General features: G+C 45.2%; 1 protein-coding gene across 3 annotated transcripts in view; it reads right to left on the bottom strand.

The window, feature by feature from the left end:
• The window catches only part of LOC122927099 (sialic acid-binding Ig-like lectin 13), a 131,612-nt gene that overhangs the window by 95,233 nt on the left and 16,702 nt on the right, over positions 1-19,677 (bottom strand). For all 3 annotated transcript variants that reach the window (XR_006387755.1, XM_044278680.1, XM_044278681.1), the window contains exons 2-3: positions 12,628-12,734; positions 11,596-11,955 (exon numbers count right to left, since the gene is read on the bottom strand). Coding sequence is in view for 2 of the 3 variants with exons in the window: in XM_044278680.1 (XP_044134615.1) it covers positions 11,596-11,955; positions 12,628-12,670 (403 nt within the window). In the remaining variant the exon portion in view is untranslated. The remainder of the gene's footprint in view (positions 1-11,595; positions 11,956-12,627; positions 12,735-19,677) is intronic.

The following is a 19,677-nucleotide window of genomic DNA, read 5'->3' as shown; positions in this document are numbered from 1 at the left end:
GTCACCGGGACCAGTTCCGAGAACATCTCGATGAAGGCCCCTGCGGCTGTTCTCGGAACTGCCTTCTCCCGGTGACCGTATTTGATTTCAGACTGGCTCGTGGCCCAGGCACAGGTAAGGGCTTACCTGTGCATCGCTGGACTTGTGAGTCAAGATGGCAGCCCGCATTTGTTCGCGGGTGAACACGGCTAACTGGCCATCACTGTTCTACATTACTATAAAGGCTCTCTTCAGCCCGGAAAAATAAACGGCAGAATCAAATTTTTGTGAAATTCACTCATCTCTAATCCCGACCTGCAGGGAGAGTGTATCCTGGTGTACATCATTGCACATTGCAGCAACATGACTAGCTAGTCCTTTTTGGTAGTGAAACTGTTACAGTGCGTCAGTATGACAGGGAGTTTTCATACAGTATATGGATGTGTGCATCGTTGTGCAGGCCACCAACAGTCCTAGCTAACCTCTAGCTAAACCAAAAGTAAAGCAGACAGCAGTCTTTAGTAAAAGAAAAAAAAAAACTGTGCGCCCTTGCAGGAGCTGTGTCCCAATAACTCTTTAGTGGAACAAAAGGACATGGAGGCAGCACCAAAAAAGTCGTGGAGGGAAAAAAGGCTCTTTTAAGCCATGTTGTGCTTATCTATTAATATATTATCTCTTAAATCTCTTAAATTGCTTATCCATTAAACAAGATAGACACCCCAATAACAGTAGAAGTAGGCAGCTTATTCACCCTAATTTGAGATTCAAGGCCTAATAGAATTGCTTTTGTAATAAACAAGGTGGACCCCCAATAACAGTGTTTATACACGCCAATTTGAGAATCCAGTTCTAATAGTATTGCTTATTAATTAAACATGGAGGACACTTTTTAATTACATAGCTCAGTGCCCTATACAGGGATTGGTGCAAACTTCACTGTCTCCTATGGATTCCTTTAGCTTCAGATTACAGCCCCTGCAGTCTCCCTATGCTCTCCCTACAGTGTGTAAAACTCTCCCTACAATCTCACTACACTGTCCCTACAATGTCCATGCTCTCTCCCTATCCAATTTTCCACAATTAAAAGCTTTCAGCAACACTGTCCCTAGCGCTTGTCACGTCTCTCCCTATGCTCAGCTCACGGGACAATGGTAGAGATGACGCGGGGTGAGGCTTTTAAAGGGCTGTGGCATCACAGGGGCTGGCTATCTGCTGATTGGCTGTCTGCACGGCATTATGGGTGGTCTTGTGTTCCCGGGCTTTCTATTTTCACTTTGTGACAGGTATTTTCTACTGTTAATAAGTATACAAATAAGCATATTTTACTGTGTGACTAGCCACACATATTTTCCCCATAGAGGTTGTGAAATTGTACTTTTTTTCCCCAAGCAATCTGTTACAAAATTTCCTCTTTTAGTAATCAGATCTGTGACTTCTCACAGTTTAAATAGATTTCATAATAACATGTATGTTAAATAAGAGGGTGCCAATGGGCAGGGTAAAGAAAAAAAACAAAGACCTGTGCCATGTCATTTGCAATTAAGAATGTGGGTGGTTGTAGTGCATAATTTTCCTCCACAAGTACAGTCCCTGACAAAAGTCTTGTCGCTTGTGTACAAATTGACCTGAAGTGCCGCTAAAATACATTTCCAATCAAGATTTTGTTACAAGAAATGGGTAATTTTAATCCCAACAGTTTTTGTATTAATGTTTCAGTGCAAAACAAAACTGACAAAAAGTATTCTAATATTCACAGCTTGGTAAAGCCCATTGAGTCAATTTTTGCCACGACATAAGTGTTGTCGCCTTGTCATTAGTGATGTCCCGAACTATTCGCCGGCAAATAGTTCCCGGCGAACATAGCTTGTTCGCGTTCGCCGCTGCGGGCGAACATATGCGGTGTTCGGTCCGCCCCCTATTCATCATGATTGAGTAAACTTTGACCCTGTACCTCACAGTCAGCAGACACATTCCAGCCAATCAGCAGCAGACCCTCCCTCCCAGACCCTCCCACCTCCTGGACAGCATCCATTTTAGATTCATTCGGAAGCTGCTTTCTCAGTGAGAGGAGGGAGAGTGCTGCTGCTGCTGATTCAATAGGGAAAGCGTTAGCTAGGGCATTGTTCTGTGTCCACAGACTCATCTGCTGTAAGGACAGCGTCCTGACAGCACCCCAAAAAGCCCTTTTCAGGGCTGGTACATCAGTCTGCTTTTTTTTTTCTTTTCATATATATATATTGCAGTTGCCTGGCTGCCCGTGTGTGAGAGGCTGCAGGCTCAGTCACAGACAGCACTGTGTGCACACCATTCATACAGGGTGTGACAGAAAATACCTTGCAGATAAAAAAAAATATTATTTAATATTTTTCTGTGATCTAATCACATTTTTTAAGCCCGTGTCTGTCAGGCCCACACATACTGTATTGTGTCCACTGGCTAGTGGCTAGGCCTGCACTCATACCGTTACAGGGTGTCAGTCGCCCAAATACCTTTCGCAAAAAAAAATTATATTTAAAATTTAACTGTGATCTAATCACATTTGCAATCCCGTGTGTGTCAGGCCCACACAGACTGTACTGTGCCCACTGCCCACCACTTATATAGGGTGGCACAGTACCTTGCACGCATGGTAACACTTATCTAATAAAAAATGACAGGCAGAGGCAGGCCACGCCGCAGGGGCCATCATGTTCATGGTGCTGTGATTTCCACTGGCCCTGGAATAATGCCCAGTGTTCAGAGGCCACGTACCCTGAACCCAAAAAATTCAGAGAAAATAGTTGAATGGCTTACACAGGACACCCAATCTTCAACAGCTTCCGCTAAGAACCTTGACACACCATCCTCCTTCAGCTCAGCTTTGGTCACCACTCTCCCGCCCGCCGCCACCACCATCACTACCACCACAGCCGCTTCACTTGATCCCTCAGAGGAGTTATTTACACATCAGTTGGATGAAATTAGTGATGCGCAACCATTATTGCCAGAGGATGTAGATAACAGGTATATGTCTCAGTCAGGCAGGATTACACAGATAGACGTACAGTGTGATGATGATGATGATGATGATGGTGTACCCGCTGCTGCTTCCTTTGCTGAGGTGTCAGATACAAGTGAAGTGGTTGATGATGACGATGTGTCCGTGGATGCCACGTGGGTGCCTGCTCGAAGAGAAGAAGAAGAGGGGGAAAGTTCAGAAGGGGAGACAGAGAGAAGGAGGAGACGAGTTGGAAGCAGGGGGAGGTCATCGCAAGGAGCTAGTGGCACAGTCAGACAGCATGTATCGGCACCCGGGGTCAGCCAGATAGCACGCCAATCAACGCATGCTGTTGCCACCACCAGAATGCCGTCATTGCAAAGCTCAGCAGTGTGGCATTTTTTTGTGTGTCTGCCTCTGACAACAGCGATGCCATTTGCAACCTGTGCCAAAAGAAACTGAGTCGTGGGAAATCCAACACCCACCTAGGTACAACTGCTTTGCGAACGCACATGATCACACATCACAAACGCCTATGGGATCAACACATGATGACGAGTAGAAGCAGCACACAAGCTCAAAGCCACCATGCTCCTCCCGGTCCAGCATCTTCAGCCACGTCAACCACTGCTGTCCTCCTTGCCCCCTCTCAACCACCCACCACTCCGCCTCTCACCTTTTTTTTGTAAATTCTTTATTTATGAAGAATTTTTCATACATAGACAAAAGAACATGGCATACTTTCAAGGCAGGATTATTTAAGGCAAGAGATTAAACCCCAAGCTACCTGGGTGGACAATCCCCACACAAGTAGACCAGGAGAGACAACTAATCAGAGGAGTAAGACATTACAATCAATGTAGACATGCAATCAGAGCTGAGTTTTATGTCAGTTTAGAGAATAGTGCACGAAAACCAAAATTCTGGTCGTTAGGACGATGTTACATAGGTGCACGCCTGCCTAGTTCCTGGAATTGAATATCTCCGTCAACACATTAACAATAACAAGAACAAGGAAACAAATAGCCGGATGGATCCAAAAGGGTATTTGATTATCTGGTAGCGAAATTTTAATGTAGACACCCAAGTGAATGGGGTGTGTATGTAGCCTATTACAAGTCTGGGTAACATTGAGAAAATCCTAAACGATCTGGTAAATGGGTTTAGTCTTATGATATGTGATATGTAAGAGAGGGAGGGAGAAGTACTAGCTAGGTACAACGCTTTGTGTCTAAGTACCCAGGCTTACAGGACGTCCTCAAGCAGGCCAGGAAGGTGTGTGGCCATTTCAGGCATTCCTACACGGCCATGGCGCACTTTTCAGACATTCAGCGCCGAAACAACATGCCAGTGAGGCGCTTGATTTGCGACAGCCCGACACGTTGGAATTCAACACTCCTAATGTATGACTGCCTGCTCCAACAAGAAAAAGCCGTCAACGAGTATTTGTATGACCGGGGTGCTAGGACAGCCTCTGTGGAGCTAGGAATTTTTTTGCCACGTTACTGGATACTCATGCGCAATGCCTGTAGGCTCATGCGTCCTTTTGAGGAGGTGACAAACCTAGTCAGTCGCACCGAAGGCACCATCAGTGACCTCATCCCATTTGTTTTCTTCCTGGAGCATGCCCTGCGAAGACTGCTGGATCAGGCTGTAGATGAGCGTGAAGAGGAAGAGGATGAGTTGTGGTCACCATCACCACCAGAAACAGCCTTGTCATCATCGCTTGCCGGACCTGCGGCAACGCTGCAAGAGGAGTATGAGGAAGAGGAGTCAGAGGAGGAATGTGGCTTTGAGGAGGAGGAAGACCAACCACAGCAGGCATCCCAGGGTGCTCATTGTTGTCACCTATCTGGGACCCGTGGTCTTGTATGTGGCTGGGGGGAAGAACAGACCGTCAATGACATCAGTGAGGAGGAGGAATGGGAAATGAGTAGCTCGGCATCCAACCTTGTGCAAATGGGGTCTTTCATGCTGTCATGTCTGTTGAGGGACCCTCGTATAAAAAGGATGAAGGAGAACGACCTGTACTGGGTGGCCACGCTACTAGACCCCCGGTATAAGCAGAAAGTGGCGGAAATGTTACCAAATTACCGGAAGTCAGAAAGGATGCAGCAATTCAAAACCAAACTAATAAATATGCTTTACACAGCTTATAAGGGGGATGTCACAGCACAACGGGAATCTAACTGGGGAAGAGGTGAAAGTAATCCTCCTCCTACCACAACCACGGCGGCAAGGACAGGACGCTTTACAGATGTGTTGTTGATGGAGTACATGCAGAGCTTTTTCAGTCCTACACATCGCCACAGCCCTTCGGGATCCAGCCTTAGAGAACGACTCGACCGACAGGTGGCAGACTACCTCGCCTTAACTGCAGATATCGACACTCTGAGGAGCGATGAACCCCTTGACTACTGGGTGTGCAGGCTTGACCTGTGGCCTGAGCTATCCCAGTTTGCAATAGAACTTCTGGCCTGCCCCGCTTCAAGTGTCCTGTCAGAAAGGACCTTCAGCGCAGCAGGAGGCATTGTCACTGACAAAAGAAGTCGCCTCGGTCAAAAAAGTGTTGATTACCTCACCTTCATGAAGATGAATGAGGCATGGATCCTGAAAGGACTGACAGTAGGGGATACGTTTAACTAACAAAAGGCCTGATGACCGCCTTGGCCGCAAAATGGTCCCCACGCTGCTGTATTTAATGTCTGCATACCGGATGACTTTCGTGAATTCTCCGCCACCAACTAGGGTTCAAGCCGCAATGTTTTAGTCACCTTTCTGCCTTGAAAACATCAATTTTTCCGGCCGCTGCTACAACAGCAGCTGCAACAATAACATTCTTTTTCAGGCATGTGTACATACCTAATTTTTCTGGCCTCTGGTGCTGCACCGTGGCTGCAAAAACAAAACAAAAAAAAGGCACATACAAGTGTCAATTCCCCTTCGTGATCGTTACCTTGTTGTGGTGAAGGGGCTTGCGTATCACAATGAAGCGATCATCACCTCTATGAGTGTGTTGGCAATGTTGCCACACCCCTGATGATAAGGCCATTGCTTCATTATGATCACACCAAAAGCGATCGGGCGGCTGAATGTTTTTTCATAGAAAAAAACGTAAAAAAATTTTTTTATCTTTTTTTACGTTGTATGGGTGGGTTTTTAATACATAAAATAAAAAAATCATAATAAAGTCTCTTAATAGTTTATTAGAAATAATGCAGACAATTTAAAAAATCCCCAACAATTCCAATACAAATCAAGTACAAATCTCAGAACTAAATTATTCCAGGATGTCGTAATGGTTCGTTAATTCGACAAGGGTTAATCAATTCGACACACGTCCCCGGATAGGAGACGTAACAGGGATTGAACTGATAGGAATAGGACTAGTTAAGACACCACTTATATAGGGTGTCACAGCACATTGCTCCGTGCACGCGCAGTGCCCCAACTTGGGAGTAAGAGGACCGACCAAGCTGCTTTTCCATCTCCTGGTTCCTAAAATCAATTCAGTTTGGTGTATCAGAGTTTGGTCTGTCACTGTGAAGGCAGTCGAAGGTACCCGGCCTAAATATTTTTTCACAAAAGGCAATCCCACCCTGATATGGGACGTAACAGGGATTAAACTGATGAGAAGAGAGAACTACAGGAAATACCACTCATATCGGGTGGCACAGTAAATTGCACGGCGCAGACGCAGTGACCGTGGCGTGGATTCAAACAAAGGGGAGGGAGACAGCAATTTTTTAACCATCTCCCCGTTCGAAAAATCTATTTAATAAATGGACCCCAGATTGGGGACGTAACAGGGATTAAACTGATGAGAAGAGAGAACTACAGGAAATACCACTCATATCGAGTGGGACAGTAAATTGCACGGCACAGACGCAGTGACCGTGGATTCAAACAAAGGGGAGGGAGCCAGTGTTTTTTTAACCATCTCCCCATTCGAAAAATCAATTCAATTCACCTTTCCGGGACCCTTGGTGTTGTACGTGGCTGGGTGGAGGAAGAAACCTTCAATGACATCAACGGGACATGGCTAGCTTGGTATTCAACCTTGTGCAAATGGGGAGTTTGCGGTTGGGCAAATGGACTGTTTGCGGTTGTTTGCGGTGCATTAAAAGGGGAGTTTGGTCTGTCAATGTCTGTGAAGCGGGTGCAACCCTTACACTACCTGATCGATACAACATCATACCTGATCGTATACACACACTGGATGTTTTAAACCACGTTGTTCAAAAAAAAAATTGGATTGTTAGGTGATTTAAATCCAACTCTGCGTCAACTATGTAATTTTCCATGGGAGTTTTGCCATGGATCCCCCTCCGGCATGCCACAGTCCAGGTGTTAGTCCCCTTGAAACAACTTTTCCATCACTATTGTGGCCAGAAAGAGTCCCTGTGGGTTTTAAAATTTGCGTGCCCATTGAATTCAATGGCGGTTCGCCTGGTTCGCCCGTTCGCGAACATTTGCGAAAATTTGCGTTCGCTGTTCGCGAACGGAAAATTTTATGTTCGCAACATCTCTACTTGTCATATGAGCTTCACCTGTAACTAATAATGGATCATTTAGGTCTCAGGTGTGTATAAAAAGAACCCCAGTACAAAGACCTTCACGTCAACTGCAACTAGACCTCTGCAAACATGCCTAAGATTCATCCGGAGACTAAAGTGTTGATTATCAAGAGGCTGAAGACCAGATCCACTGCTGATGCGGCAGACACCTTCAATGATTTGAAAAGACTGGAGACATTTTGGACAAGGCCAGGTCAGGCCGACCCCGCAAGACAATTGCTCGAGAGGACCGTTTGTTGGCTCGAAAATCCAACGCCAGCCCATTTTCCACTGCAGCAGAGCTCCACGAGACCTGGTCACCTGAAGTCCCTGTGTCAACCAGAACAGTTTGTCGGATTCTGTCTGAAAATGGCCTCCATGGTCGAATTAGTGCCCAAAAGCCAGCACTAAACAAAAAAGAATTGAAAAAAAGTGTGGGATTTGCCAAGGGCCACAGCCTGCTAAAAGGATGGACGCTGGAAAAGTGGCAGAAGATGGATTTTTCTGATGAATCTTCTGTTGAATTACACCACAGTCGCCATAAATATTGCAGGAGACCTACTGGAACTCGCATGGAGCCGAGATTTACCCAGAAAACAGTGAAGTTTGGTGGAGGCAAAATCATGGTCTGGGGTTACATCCAGTATGGGGGTGTGCAAGGGATCTGCAGGGTGGAAGGCAACATCAATAGTCTAAAATACCAAGAAATCTTAGCTACCTCTTATATTCCCAACCATAAAAAAAGGCCAAATTCTGCAGCAGGATGGTGCTCCATCGCATACTTCCATCTCCACATAAAAGTTCCTTAAGGCAAAGAAGATCAAGATGCTCCAGGATTGGCCAGCCCAGTTACCAGACATGAACATCATTGAGCATATGTGGTGGTGGATGAAAGAGGAAGCATGGGAGACGAAACCAAAGAATATTGATGAACTCTGGGAGGCATGCAAGACTGTTTTCTTTGCTATTCCTGATGACTTCATCAATAAATTGTATGAATCCTTGCCAAACCACATGGATGCTGTCCTTCAAGCTCATGGAAGTCATACAAGATATTAAATTTGGATCTCACAGCACCACTACTTAATTTGCTGACATATTTTTGGATTTGCAGTAAAGTTGTTCAATTTCTGTATAGGCGACAAAACTTTTGTCTTGCCAAAATTTGACTTTTCTGTCTTGATTAAATGATAAATCTTTTTTCAGTGAAACTAATTTATTTCAGTGCATTAAACATCATTTGGGAGGGCTTTAGCTTTTCATATGAGCTATTTATAACACCAATTGATTAATTAAAAGTCAGGTTAAAAGCAGGAGTTTCTACAAAATAGATAAGTGACAAGGTATTTGTCAGGGACTGTACTGTATTAGCATTAACAACTCTTTCTATAACTAAGTGGGATGGTTACCCACAACCATTAAAATGGGATTCACATAAAAATACATTTTTAACCCCTTACAAGGTGTCCTGCTGGCACACTGCACTACTGTTGACTCTACTTCTGCCATTACTACTACCTCTACACAGCCTCACATCTCCTGCATTGTCTGTCAGATTCTATACTGTGCTGTTACTACTGCGGCTACTCCTGCTTCTAGTACTACCCCTACAAAGCTTCCCATTTCACCCTTCTGCCTTGTCCATTAAGTTCCAAACTGACTGCTGCTGTTCACAAAAATATATAATTTTTGGACCGCTTGTTCAGAACAAGCCCTTGTTTTTTTCAATACTACTATGTGTGTATAAACTGCCCCAAATAAAGGACAATTTTTGGGCTATGAATGAGAATGTAATAGGTATAGTGGGTGGAATCAGCTGACTGAGTTGTTGTAGTAGGTGATGAAGTATGAGAGAAAGAGGAGTGCTGGACATGGATCAGCATTGCTGGGAGATACAGTAGGTAAGTAGATGCACAGAAGGGCTGCTTTCATCACTAATGACACTCACACAGCCAGAAAGTGTTCAAGCAGAAAAAAGGAGCTACATGGGAGAAATTAGCCAAGCTTTACCTTATCAAAAATGCAGTAAGGTTCTCATTAAGCTTTAGTCTGTCATATAATAAGTAACTTCAGTGTTTTTTTTTATTTTTTTATTTTACTTTCATAGACTCTGAAAACCCCTTTTAAAGGGTTAGCACAATAACAACACATCTCCTATTCCATAAGAATGGAGTGGTGGTGCACATTGTGACCACTCCATTCACTTCTGTGGGGATGCCTTGTGTGCTACATTCGTTGTAGGTTGGGGATAAGCATTGTTAGTGGGAAAAACCGCAAAAAGGGGTTACCATTGGAAATCATTAACACCTAACACTGAGCTTACAGCCTGAAAGCCACAAGAAATGTGAAACTCAGATCTGAACGCAGTTAACATTAATATCTTTCCCACCCTGGAGCATGTTTAGGAAGCTGGGATATGGGGAGCTCTTTTCTGCACCCCCCCCCCCTTTCCTCCCCTGCCACAGAAAAACTGACAACTCAAGCATATGGTCAATCAAAATAGTCCTTAAAAATGAGAGGATCCCTTTTGTTTGTTTCATTGGATTTTTAAAGAAAAAAATTAACCAACTTCACTTTTGCATAAATTTTTCTATAGAGGACTCTGTGTCTCTCTGGTGATAGACTACAAACCACCACATACTCTGACTTTTCAGTTATCCTATAGGGGGTTGCCAACTGTCGCAAATATGGCAAAAATGTCCCTTTGTTTTTTAGAGGCAGTCGTAGAACATTTGGGCTCTGCCAAGCTGAAAATGGGCAGAGCTATCACAAACCTTGGCCATAAGTGGATTTTCTTAGGTGGAGTCTAGGTGTTCACATGAGTAGGAGTTAGATACCCTGGTTTTATAAACTAAAACATTGGTAAATATGCAGGTCCCCCCCCCTACAAAATATGAGCACCGATTTTCCAGGAATAACATATTGACAATCTATCCTCAGGAAAGGTCAATATATGGTCGATGGGGGTCTAACTCCCCGAAGACTCTCCTATCAGATGTTTGAAGAGAGGACGCCCCGTCACATTCATCGGCCACATGCCATAATTCCAGCTCAGTCACATTACAGTCAATGGGGCTAAGCTGCTGTACCAACCATAGCCACTATGCAATGTATGTGTTGTGCTTGGTAAACTGTGAGGAGGCAACGGCGCTCACCTGAGCACCACGGCCTCTTCAAACGGCCGAACAATGGAGGGACTAGAGAGTTGGACCCCTACCGATCAAATGTGGATAACCTAAGGATAGGTCATCAATATTGTATTTCCAAAATCCCCCTTAAACTGTATTTTTTCCAGTATACTGCTTTTTGGGGTAGAGTAAGTACAAAATCTCTCTTCAGATTCTCAATTATGTGTTGTGTTTGTACTGCTGAAACAGATGTGCAGTGTAATGCTGCTAAGAATAGGATGGCTGCACCAAGAACATGAAATAGCACTGAAAAAAAGGGGCATCTCCCGTCAAATGGTCATGTATGTTGTAGCTACACTGATAGGAGGCTGACAAGTGATGTCCTGGTTGCAGCCTGTATGAGTCTGAGTTGAGTCTGAGGTCCCAGGAGCGTGAGTTCACTAATGTTGACCTAAGCAAAAGGGGGTTTGGTGGAGTGTCACTGGTTCAGAAGACATGCAGGGGGTTCTGAGAACTGATCTGAAGCAGTAGGTCCTAACTGAACCTTTATGTAGGAAGCAGCCCCACAGGTCCATGAGTATGAGAAATGGTAACCGCAGCAGTAATGTGGTATAGGCATGGTGCCCCCAATTTCTATAGTAAACCATTAAGCTTTGAACCTTGTTTTAGACTGAGTTTGCAACCCTCCCCGAGGGAACGTCTGCTCGAGTTGTGTTATTTCTGCCTGGTAATTGATAGTGCCTAATCAAATCTATAACTTTGGTGAGCACCCCAGCAGTACCACACACAACCTGCAGAGGGCCCTACATTTTACCAGCACACTACCTCTATATATTTAGAAGTTTAGCAAGAAGTAGAGGACAGACGGAGGACAATATGGTTGTACGATCCGACCACACAGGGTTTATTTCTATTACTGCTCCATACAAACAAATATTATCATTTACATAATTACCTGTGACATAGAGAGAAACTCTTGTAGAATATTTCTTATTTGCATTTATATCTTCTGTGATCCCTGGATAATAATCATCACTATCTCTTCTTCTCACAGGGTCTATCCTCAGGGTGCAGCTGTTCTCTCCTGGTACCAGTGAGGTCCGGTCTCTGTATTCTGCCATTACTGAAGATGAGTCCCTGGTGTTTAGGATCTCTGGATCTCTATGCATATACTTGTGTAAGTACCACACAGTGCGGGACGTCCCTGAGGTATTGGCAGGATGATATGTACAAGGAATCTCCACACAGGAGCCGTTCAGAGCAGTGATTTCATAAGGGAACGTCCACTTCTGACATACAGAACCCAGATAGAAGCCTGGAAACAATCAGCAAGACAAGAGGCTGGAGTCACAATTAGTGTTGAGGAAACTGAAGTCAAATAAATTGACTTCGATCTGAATTTCAAGAAAAATTTGACTGGCCACAAAGCCAAATTTCCTAGCGCTTCATGGTAACTAATCTATTTTTCCTGAAATGGCGGCAAAAAAAAACCCCAAAAAATTTTCTCGCAGAGAGCTGTAGCGGCCATCGTGATTGAAGATACCGCTCAAAATCTCGGGTGACATCACCACGCCAGTGCACTGGCCAGGCACAGTGACATCATCGTGATAAGGTCACTGCACCCGGCTAGCATGATGACAAAATTTTGCGTGGTGTCTTCAATCAAGATGGCCGTAACTGCCTCTCCACAAGAAAATAGATAAGGTGAGTATGTTTTTATTTTATTTAGCGGATTAAACCCTGAAATGTAGCATCGAATGCAGCGTCTGAGGGGTTTAATGACGGGGGGCCGGCATGATCGCCGTTCCCCGTCTTTGAGTCCGCTACATACAAAGGAATGCACTTTATGGCGAAGTAATTAGTCACAAATGCAATTTCTTTGTGATATTCGACGAAGCAGCCCAATCGAATCTTTTATAACTTTGCTCATCACTAGTTACAATGTTTCATTCTATCTTCTTACATTGAAATATTGGGATTATGTTACCTTGAAAGACGATGAGAAGAAAGATCGGCTTTCCACCCGCCATTCTCTTCTGTTAGACGGTCACTAAACGTATTCAGACCAAATCATAGACACATCTCCTCCCAGTTCTGAAGATTAAAGGGGTTATCCCGTGATTAGCGTAAAAATGAAAATCAAACATCATCTAGGACATAAAAATCTATTTCTAACAAAGCTAGAACCAGCCTGGACCTCACATGGATCCAGAGTTGCCCCTTCTATTGCTCAAATTGCTCTGCTGGATTCTCTTCAGGCTGCAGCTCAAAGGGAGTGTCCATTCTCAGGAGAATTTGGCCTTTCTCGCTAGGTGTGTCCTTTCTCAAATAGTGTGCCTATTCTACTGCAGCCCATGGGGTGTGCCCTTCCTCATGAGCATGTCCTTGCTGCAGCAGCTCTCTACCTGTAACTGTCACAGCTTCTAACAGTAGATATGGCTGGTGACAGTTGAAGGACAGAACTGAGCATGTCCGACCACCTCAGTAGATGGACGTGAACATTGCTAATACAGATGAACCAATAACGATTGCCATCATATTGAGCTAAAGAGAATGTCTTACAACTGGAGCATTTCTGTAACAAAAAGTAAATTAAAAAAATAACTAGATTTTTTAAGCTCAATATAAGAAAATTACATTTAATGGCAGCACAACCCCTTTGACAAAGTCATAAAACAGAAAATATGAAAACGTTGCTAGAACTGTGCATATACACTCACCTAAAGAATTATTAGGAACACCATACTAAAACGGTGTTGGACCCCCTTTTGCCTTCAGAACTGCCTTAATTCTACGTGGCATTGATTCCACAAGGTGCTGATAGTATTCTTTAGAAATGTTGGCCCATATTGATAGGATAGCACCTTGATGGAGATTTGAGGCTCTATTGGGTTGGGATCTGGTGACTGTGGGGCCATTCTAGTACAGTGAACTCATTGTCATGTTCAAGAAACCATTTTTCCAGTCTTCAACAGTCCAATTTTGGTGAGCTCGTGCAAATTGTAGCCTCTTTTCCCTATTTGTAGTGGAGATGAGTGGTACCCGGTGGGGTCTTCTGCTGTTGTAGCCCATCCGCCTCAAGGTTGTGCGTGTTGTGGCTTCACAAATGCTTTGCTGCAGACCTCGGATGTAACGAGTGGTTATTTCAGTCAACGTTGCTCTTCTATCAGCTTGAATCAGTCGGCCCATTCTCCTCTGACCTCTAGCATCAACAAGGCATATTCGCCCACAGGACTGCCGCATACTGGATGTTTTTCCCTTTTCACACCATTCTTTGTAAACCCTAGAAATGGTTGTGCATGAAAATCCCAGTAACTGAGCAGATTGTGAAATACTCAGACCGGCCCGTCTGGCACCAACAACCATGCCACGCTCAAAATTGCTTAAATCACCTTTCTTTCCCATTCTGACATTCAGTTTGGAGTTCAGGAGATTGTCTTGACCAGGACCACAACCCTACATGCATTGAAGCAACTGCCATGTGATTGGTGACTAGATAATCACATTAATGAGAAATAGAACAGGTGTTCCTAATAATTCTTTAGGTGAGTGTATATATATATACATACAAAGTGCCTCTGTTATTCTAGTGCCCAGGCTCCGGCCACTTATTGAGGTTCCTCCCCTCAGGCTATACACAGCAGTTCCTGATAATGTTCTTTTTCTCGCTGGTGGTTTAGGCGACATTCACACTTGCGTTGTGTTTTTCCAGTATTGAGATCCGGTAGAGGATCTCAATACCAGAGGAAAAAAAAGGTTTCCGTTTAGTCCTCATGCATTCTGAATGGAATTCAGGATGCATCAGGACGTCTTCCGTTTTGCAAGCTGTGGTTTTATGTCCGGTCATAAAAATGGAAAAAGACGGATCCACTGAAAACAATAAAAGTCAATGGTGACGGATCCGTTTTTTTAGGAGCTTAAGAAAATGGATCCGTCAACCATTGACTTTTCAATGAATTTAGTAACGGTTTCGTTATTTTCCATTTTGATTTCACACAACCGCATCCTAACGGAACGGATGTATCCTGATGTGTAAAATCAAAACGGATCAATTTAATTCCGGTATTGATATCCTCCGCCTAATCTAAATGCTGGAATTACAAGCACAAGTGTGAAAGTAGCCGTAGTTGCTCAGAGTTACGTACAATATGTTACAACGGAGCAGGAAATGTGCAGCCGAGTCCTCAGGGTACTGAATAAGTGAAAGATCTCCTTCAATCTAAACTGACTGCTGTGACAGCAAGGCCAATCAGCCGATAACTTTTAAGTAAGAACCAAAACATGCAAAGTTATAACTAGAGGTGAGCGAATCGAAGTTAATGAAGTACAATTCGATCCGAATTTCAGGAAAAATTCGATTCACACCGAATAAAAATTTCCTCACTCTTCGTGGTAATGAATTGCATTTTTTCCTAAAATGTCTGCTGCACGTGTGAGGACATAGAGCAAGGAACTCTGGGAACGAGGGATCACCCACAATGCCATGCATGCAGCCAATCAGCAGCCAGCCAGCCCTGTGATGTCACAGCCCCATAAATAGCCTCAGCCATCTTGGATTCTGTCATTTTCAAGTGTCCTTAGTGCAGGGAGAGACATCAGCAGGCGCTAGGGACAGTGCTAGGAAAGACTTTTATTTTGCTGTATAGAAGTTCGGGGAAAGGATAGGGAGGAATCATTCCACAGTATTGAAGCAGAACAGGGTTCAGTAGGGGAGGTTACAGCCTGGGTAATAGGAACAATCCTAGTACACCTTGCTGCACTGACTGCTGATCTGCAATGAGCAGGACCGTAGTACGGTTACACGGATGCCAATTGGGTCAGGATATGTGTATAAAAGTCTATAGTTTTTGTTTGTGACGCCAATTGCAGCATGCGCAGGTTACAGTCTCAGGGCCCTTTAAGGTGTTGCAACTCACGTGCCAGGTTAGGAATGCCAGAGTGGTGTAATGTCTCTGTGTGGTAGTAGGTATAGTGTCAACGGTGTCTCCTACCTTGGTACGGCTGGACTCCTGGATCCTGGCTCACTTGCAATAAATTGAGTGTTGTTAGTAGGAGTAATTGAGGAATGAATGAGATCCAGACTTGAAGTATAATTCAACTTGTCTTTACTGGATGCAGCATAAATCCATACGAGTTACAGCATTAGTCTTTCGGGTCCCAGCAGGTATTGGCAATATGTGGCAGGGATTAATATCTCTTCTGCTCCAATACTATATGCCTGGAGAATCTGGCAGGTATCTATCTTCTGCTCTGTCTGTCTTCTGTTTGATATGGGCCTGACTAGCTGAGGAGGAATTTGGCTTCTCCTGGACTCTGGATATGTACTCACAGGACTGCTCGCAGGGAATGATGCTTCCTGGAGATCTGTAGTTCTGGAGGTGTTGCTTGGTTGTCCACAGTTGAGTCTGAAGGGCTCAGACTGGGAGGATGGCTCCTTGGCCTCAGCCAAGGCTGGATCCTAGGTTGGGATCCCTGTAACTGGGAGCTCCTACTAACACAGGCGACCCCAAGCGGGGGTAGCTGGTACACTAACTAGAACTTCCTTTCCTCCCCATGAGGCAGGGAGTGGGAACATTCCACACCTCCTCAAAGAGGGGGGGGGAGCTAGATAGGAATGTACTATTCCAGTCTAGATATGCTAAACTGAACTAAGCACATTGCTGCCACCTGCTGGTGCACATAGAAATTACAGCATGATATATCAAACAGGCCTGAAAGTATATATACAGGGAAATGCAATGTTAGATTACACAAGATGACAATACATATACACCTGACATGTTGTAGCAGGGGAACAGAGTTTAGTAACATACTCTGGGATGTTACAGATCCAAATTGCCATTATACTGCTCTGTAATTCCAGCAAACCGTTCTTGTTATTGGGGAGCAAGTGCTGTGTGATACAGCCATTAACAGGGTTTATTACTAGGAAATATTTCTACGTCTTATTTGCCCTTGTGCAGTGCAGTTATATGTTCTAAAGCAGGGGTGTCAAACTCAAATTCATCGGGGGCCGCATCAGCAGTTTGGTCACCCTCAAAGGGCCGGTTGTATCTGTAGGACTATGTGTCCACTCTTTATTATCATGAATTATTGTCACTGCATTCAATTATTACAGTTTTTTGTAATAATGTAAGTAATAACTAGCTCTGAAAGCTTGACCTGCAAGCGCTGACTGGGGTCACATAGCATTATACTGATTTATGATGCTATGTAACCCTTACAGTTCTGGAATGTGTTGGATAACACTGACATAATGCTGTCAGTGTTATCCAACACATTCCAGAACTGTAAGGGTTACCGTATTTTTCGCCCTATAAGACGCACCGGCCCATAAGACGCACCTAGGTTTTTGAGGAGGAAAATAAGAAAAAAAATATTTTGAACCAAAAGGTGTGCTTTTGGTGGGTTTTGAACTAATTGTGGTCTGTGGGTGGCACTGTTATGGGGGATCTGTGGATGGCACTGTTATGGGGGATCTGTGGGTGACACTGTTATGGGGGATCTGTGGGTGACACTTATGGGGGATCTGTGGGTGACACTTATGGGGGATCTGTGGGTGGCTCTTATGGGGGATCTGTGTATGACAGTTATGGGGAGGGGTCTGTGGATGACACATATATAGCATCTTATGCTATGTGTCATCCACAGATCCCCTCCATAAGTGTCCCTGTAGTGAATGACCCTCAATACACGGGGTAAGGGCCGGCATCTGCTTTTATAATGACAGCGGGGCCCGTGCAGTGACTATTCTACTACACGGGCCCCGCTCACTGTATAATCGTATCTGTAATAATCGCATAAGGAGCGCTGTGTATTACCGGTACTTACAACTACAAGCGCTCGCCGAGAGGAGGGAGGAGGCAGGCCGGGAAGACAGGCGCTGGCAGCGAGAGTCATACGTCATGCGCCCACGCCGCCTGCTTCATTCATAAAGTGGGCGGCGCATGACGTATGACTCACACTGCCAGCGCCCATCCTCCCAGCCTGCCTCCTCCCTCCTCCCGGATTCGGCCCGCGGGCCTTGTGTTTGACACCCGTGTTCTAAAGCATTTATTGTCTTGTATTAGTGGGAAAAAAGTGTTTTTTAGCCGTTGTGTGGTGAAGTGAGAAAATTACAGCCCTTTTGGGCGTGTATTAGTGGCACAAAAATATATATTAGTTGCCGTTCAGCGGTGCAGTTATATGTTCTAAAGCCCTTTTTGGCATGTATTAGTGGCACAAAAAAAGTATTAGCCGTTGTGTGGTGAAGTGAGAAAATTATAGCCCTTTCCGTTGTGTATTAGCGGCAAAAAAAATATACATTTGCCGTTCAGAGGCGCAGTTATATGTTCTAAAGCCCTTTTTGGCATGTATTAGTAAAAAAAAAAGGGGCTTATTAGCCGTTGTGTGGTGAAGTGAGAAAATTACAGACTTTTTTGGGGTGTTTTAATTTCCTTTAATTTATATGATCTAATAGTATGTCAGACAGAGAAGTGCAAGGCCCTGCCCAGGGGAGGGGCAGAGGCCTAACTGTTTCTGGCGCAGGCACAGGTCACAGCAGAGTAAGGGGGTGTGGCAGCAGGGGTCACAGCGAGAGGCCTGAGCTCGGTCATCTACTTAGTCCCAAGTGACATCAGACACCCCCAGTCAAGAGTCGGTGGGTTCATCAGACACAACCCTTAGTTGGCATGGCCCGGGAGCAGGCCCTGTGCCCTCACCTGTCCTCAACCTGCCTCTGTCCTTTTCTGTTCCCTCAGCCAGACAAGTATTGTATGCTGTGGCGTAGGAGCAGGTGTTGTGAGCAGTCAGGCTCCTGACCCAGAGGCCGTTGAGAAGGACATCAGTGACGTGCAGACAATTCTCGATGATGATGATGTAGCTGATCACACTTGGGAGCTGGGTGAATTAGGGGCTTCATCATCATCGAGAGAAGAGGCTGGCAGCTTGCCGTGAGGCAGCGGCAGAGCCAGCAAGTCGCTTGCGTGGCCAGTAAGTGTCAGGGTTGCAGCAGTTCGCAGGAGCCTACCTGCCTAGAAAGTACTGGTGCAGGGCTTCACGGATGCAGCGGCGGTAGCAGTCAGTCAGTGCAGAGTGTTGGGTGTAAAATCACCTACTTGGCGGTGTGGCAGTTTTTTGTTAAGCTGCCAAAAGAAGTGAACATGTCCATTTGTAGAATCTTTGGGCAGAAGGTGAAGCGTGGCCAGGGTGCCAATGTTGGCACCACGGCCCTGTGTCAACATATGCAGCGTCACTATAAAGTGGCCTGGGAGAACCATGGCTCTGATGTGGTGGTCCAGCCTGCCGCATCAACCGCTGCATCACCCAGTGGTACGCACCCGATTTCAGGCAGTCAAGGCTCCATCACCTCAGCCGAAGGGAGCTGTCTGTCGTTTCCATCATCTGCTGGTCCTGATGCTCCTGCTCCTCCACCTACTACTCATCAGTAATTCCGTCAGCAATCAATCACCGAAGCGATTGCCAAGAGACAACAGTATGCGTGCACTCATCCAAAGGTGCAGAAGCTGAATGTGCTCCTGGCAGAGTTGCTGGTACTGCAGTCCCTCCCTTTCCAAGTGGTGGACTCTGCACCTTTCAGAGAACTGATGGCTTGTGCCGAGGCAAGGCGGAGAGACCCAAGCAGTCATTTATTTGCCAAAAAGGCAGTACCAGCCCTGCACACACATGTAGAACAGAAGGTGGGTCAATCCTTGAGCCTGACGGTGTCTACCAAAGTGCATGGCAGCGCCGACGTGTGGAGCTGTAACTACGGTCATAGTCAATACAAGTCCTTTACGGCCCACTGGGTGAATGTGGTTCCTGCACAGCCACACCAGCAACTTGGCCAGGTCACGCCACTTTTGCCTCCACGTTTTCAGACTGTTGGTCCTGCGACAATGTCCGCCTCTGCATCCTCTTCCTCCACAGTGTCCTCAGCCTCCACTGCAGGGACAATTCACAGTGCCCCTCCAGCATACCATATGTGCAGGGCACGGCGGTGTCATGCTGTACTGCACCTTGTTTGCCTGAGCAAACTGAGTCACACAGGGGAGGAACT

Source organism: Bufo gargarizans, chromosome 2, assembly GCF_014858855.1.
Source record: "Bufo gargarizans isolate SCDJY-AF-19 chromosome 2, ASM1485885v1, whole genome shotgun sequence".
Taxonomy (NCBI): Eukaryota; Metazoa; Chordata; class Amphibia; order Anura; family Bufonidae; genus Bufo; species Bufo gargarizans.
The sequence above is the reverse complement of the archived record's forward strand: the minus strand, read 5'-3'. Positions and strand labels throughout refer to the sequence as shown.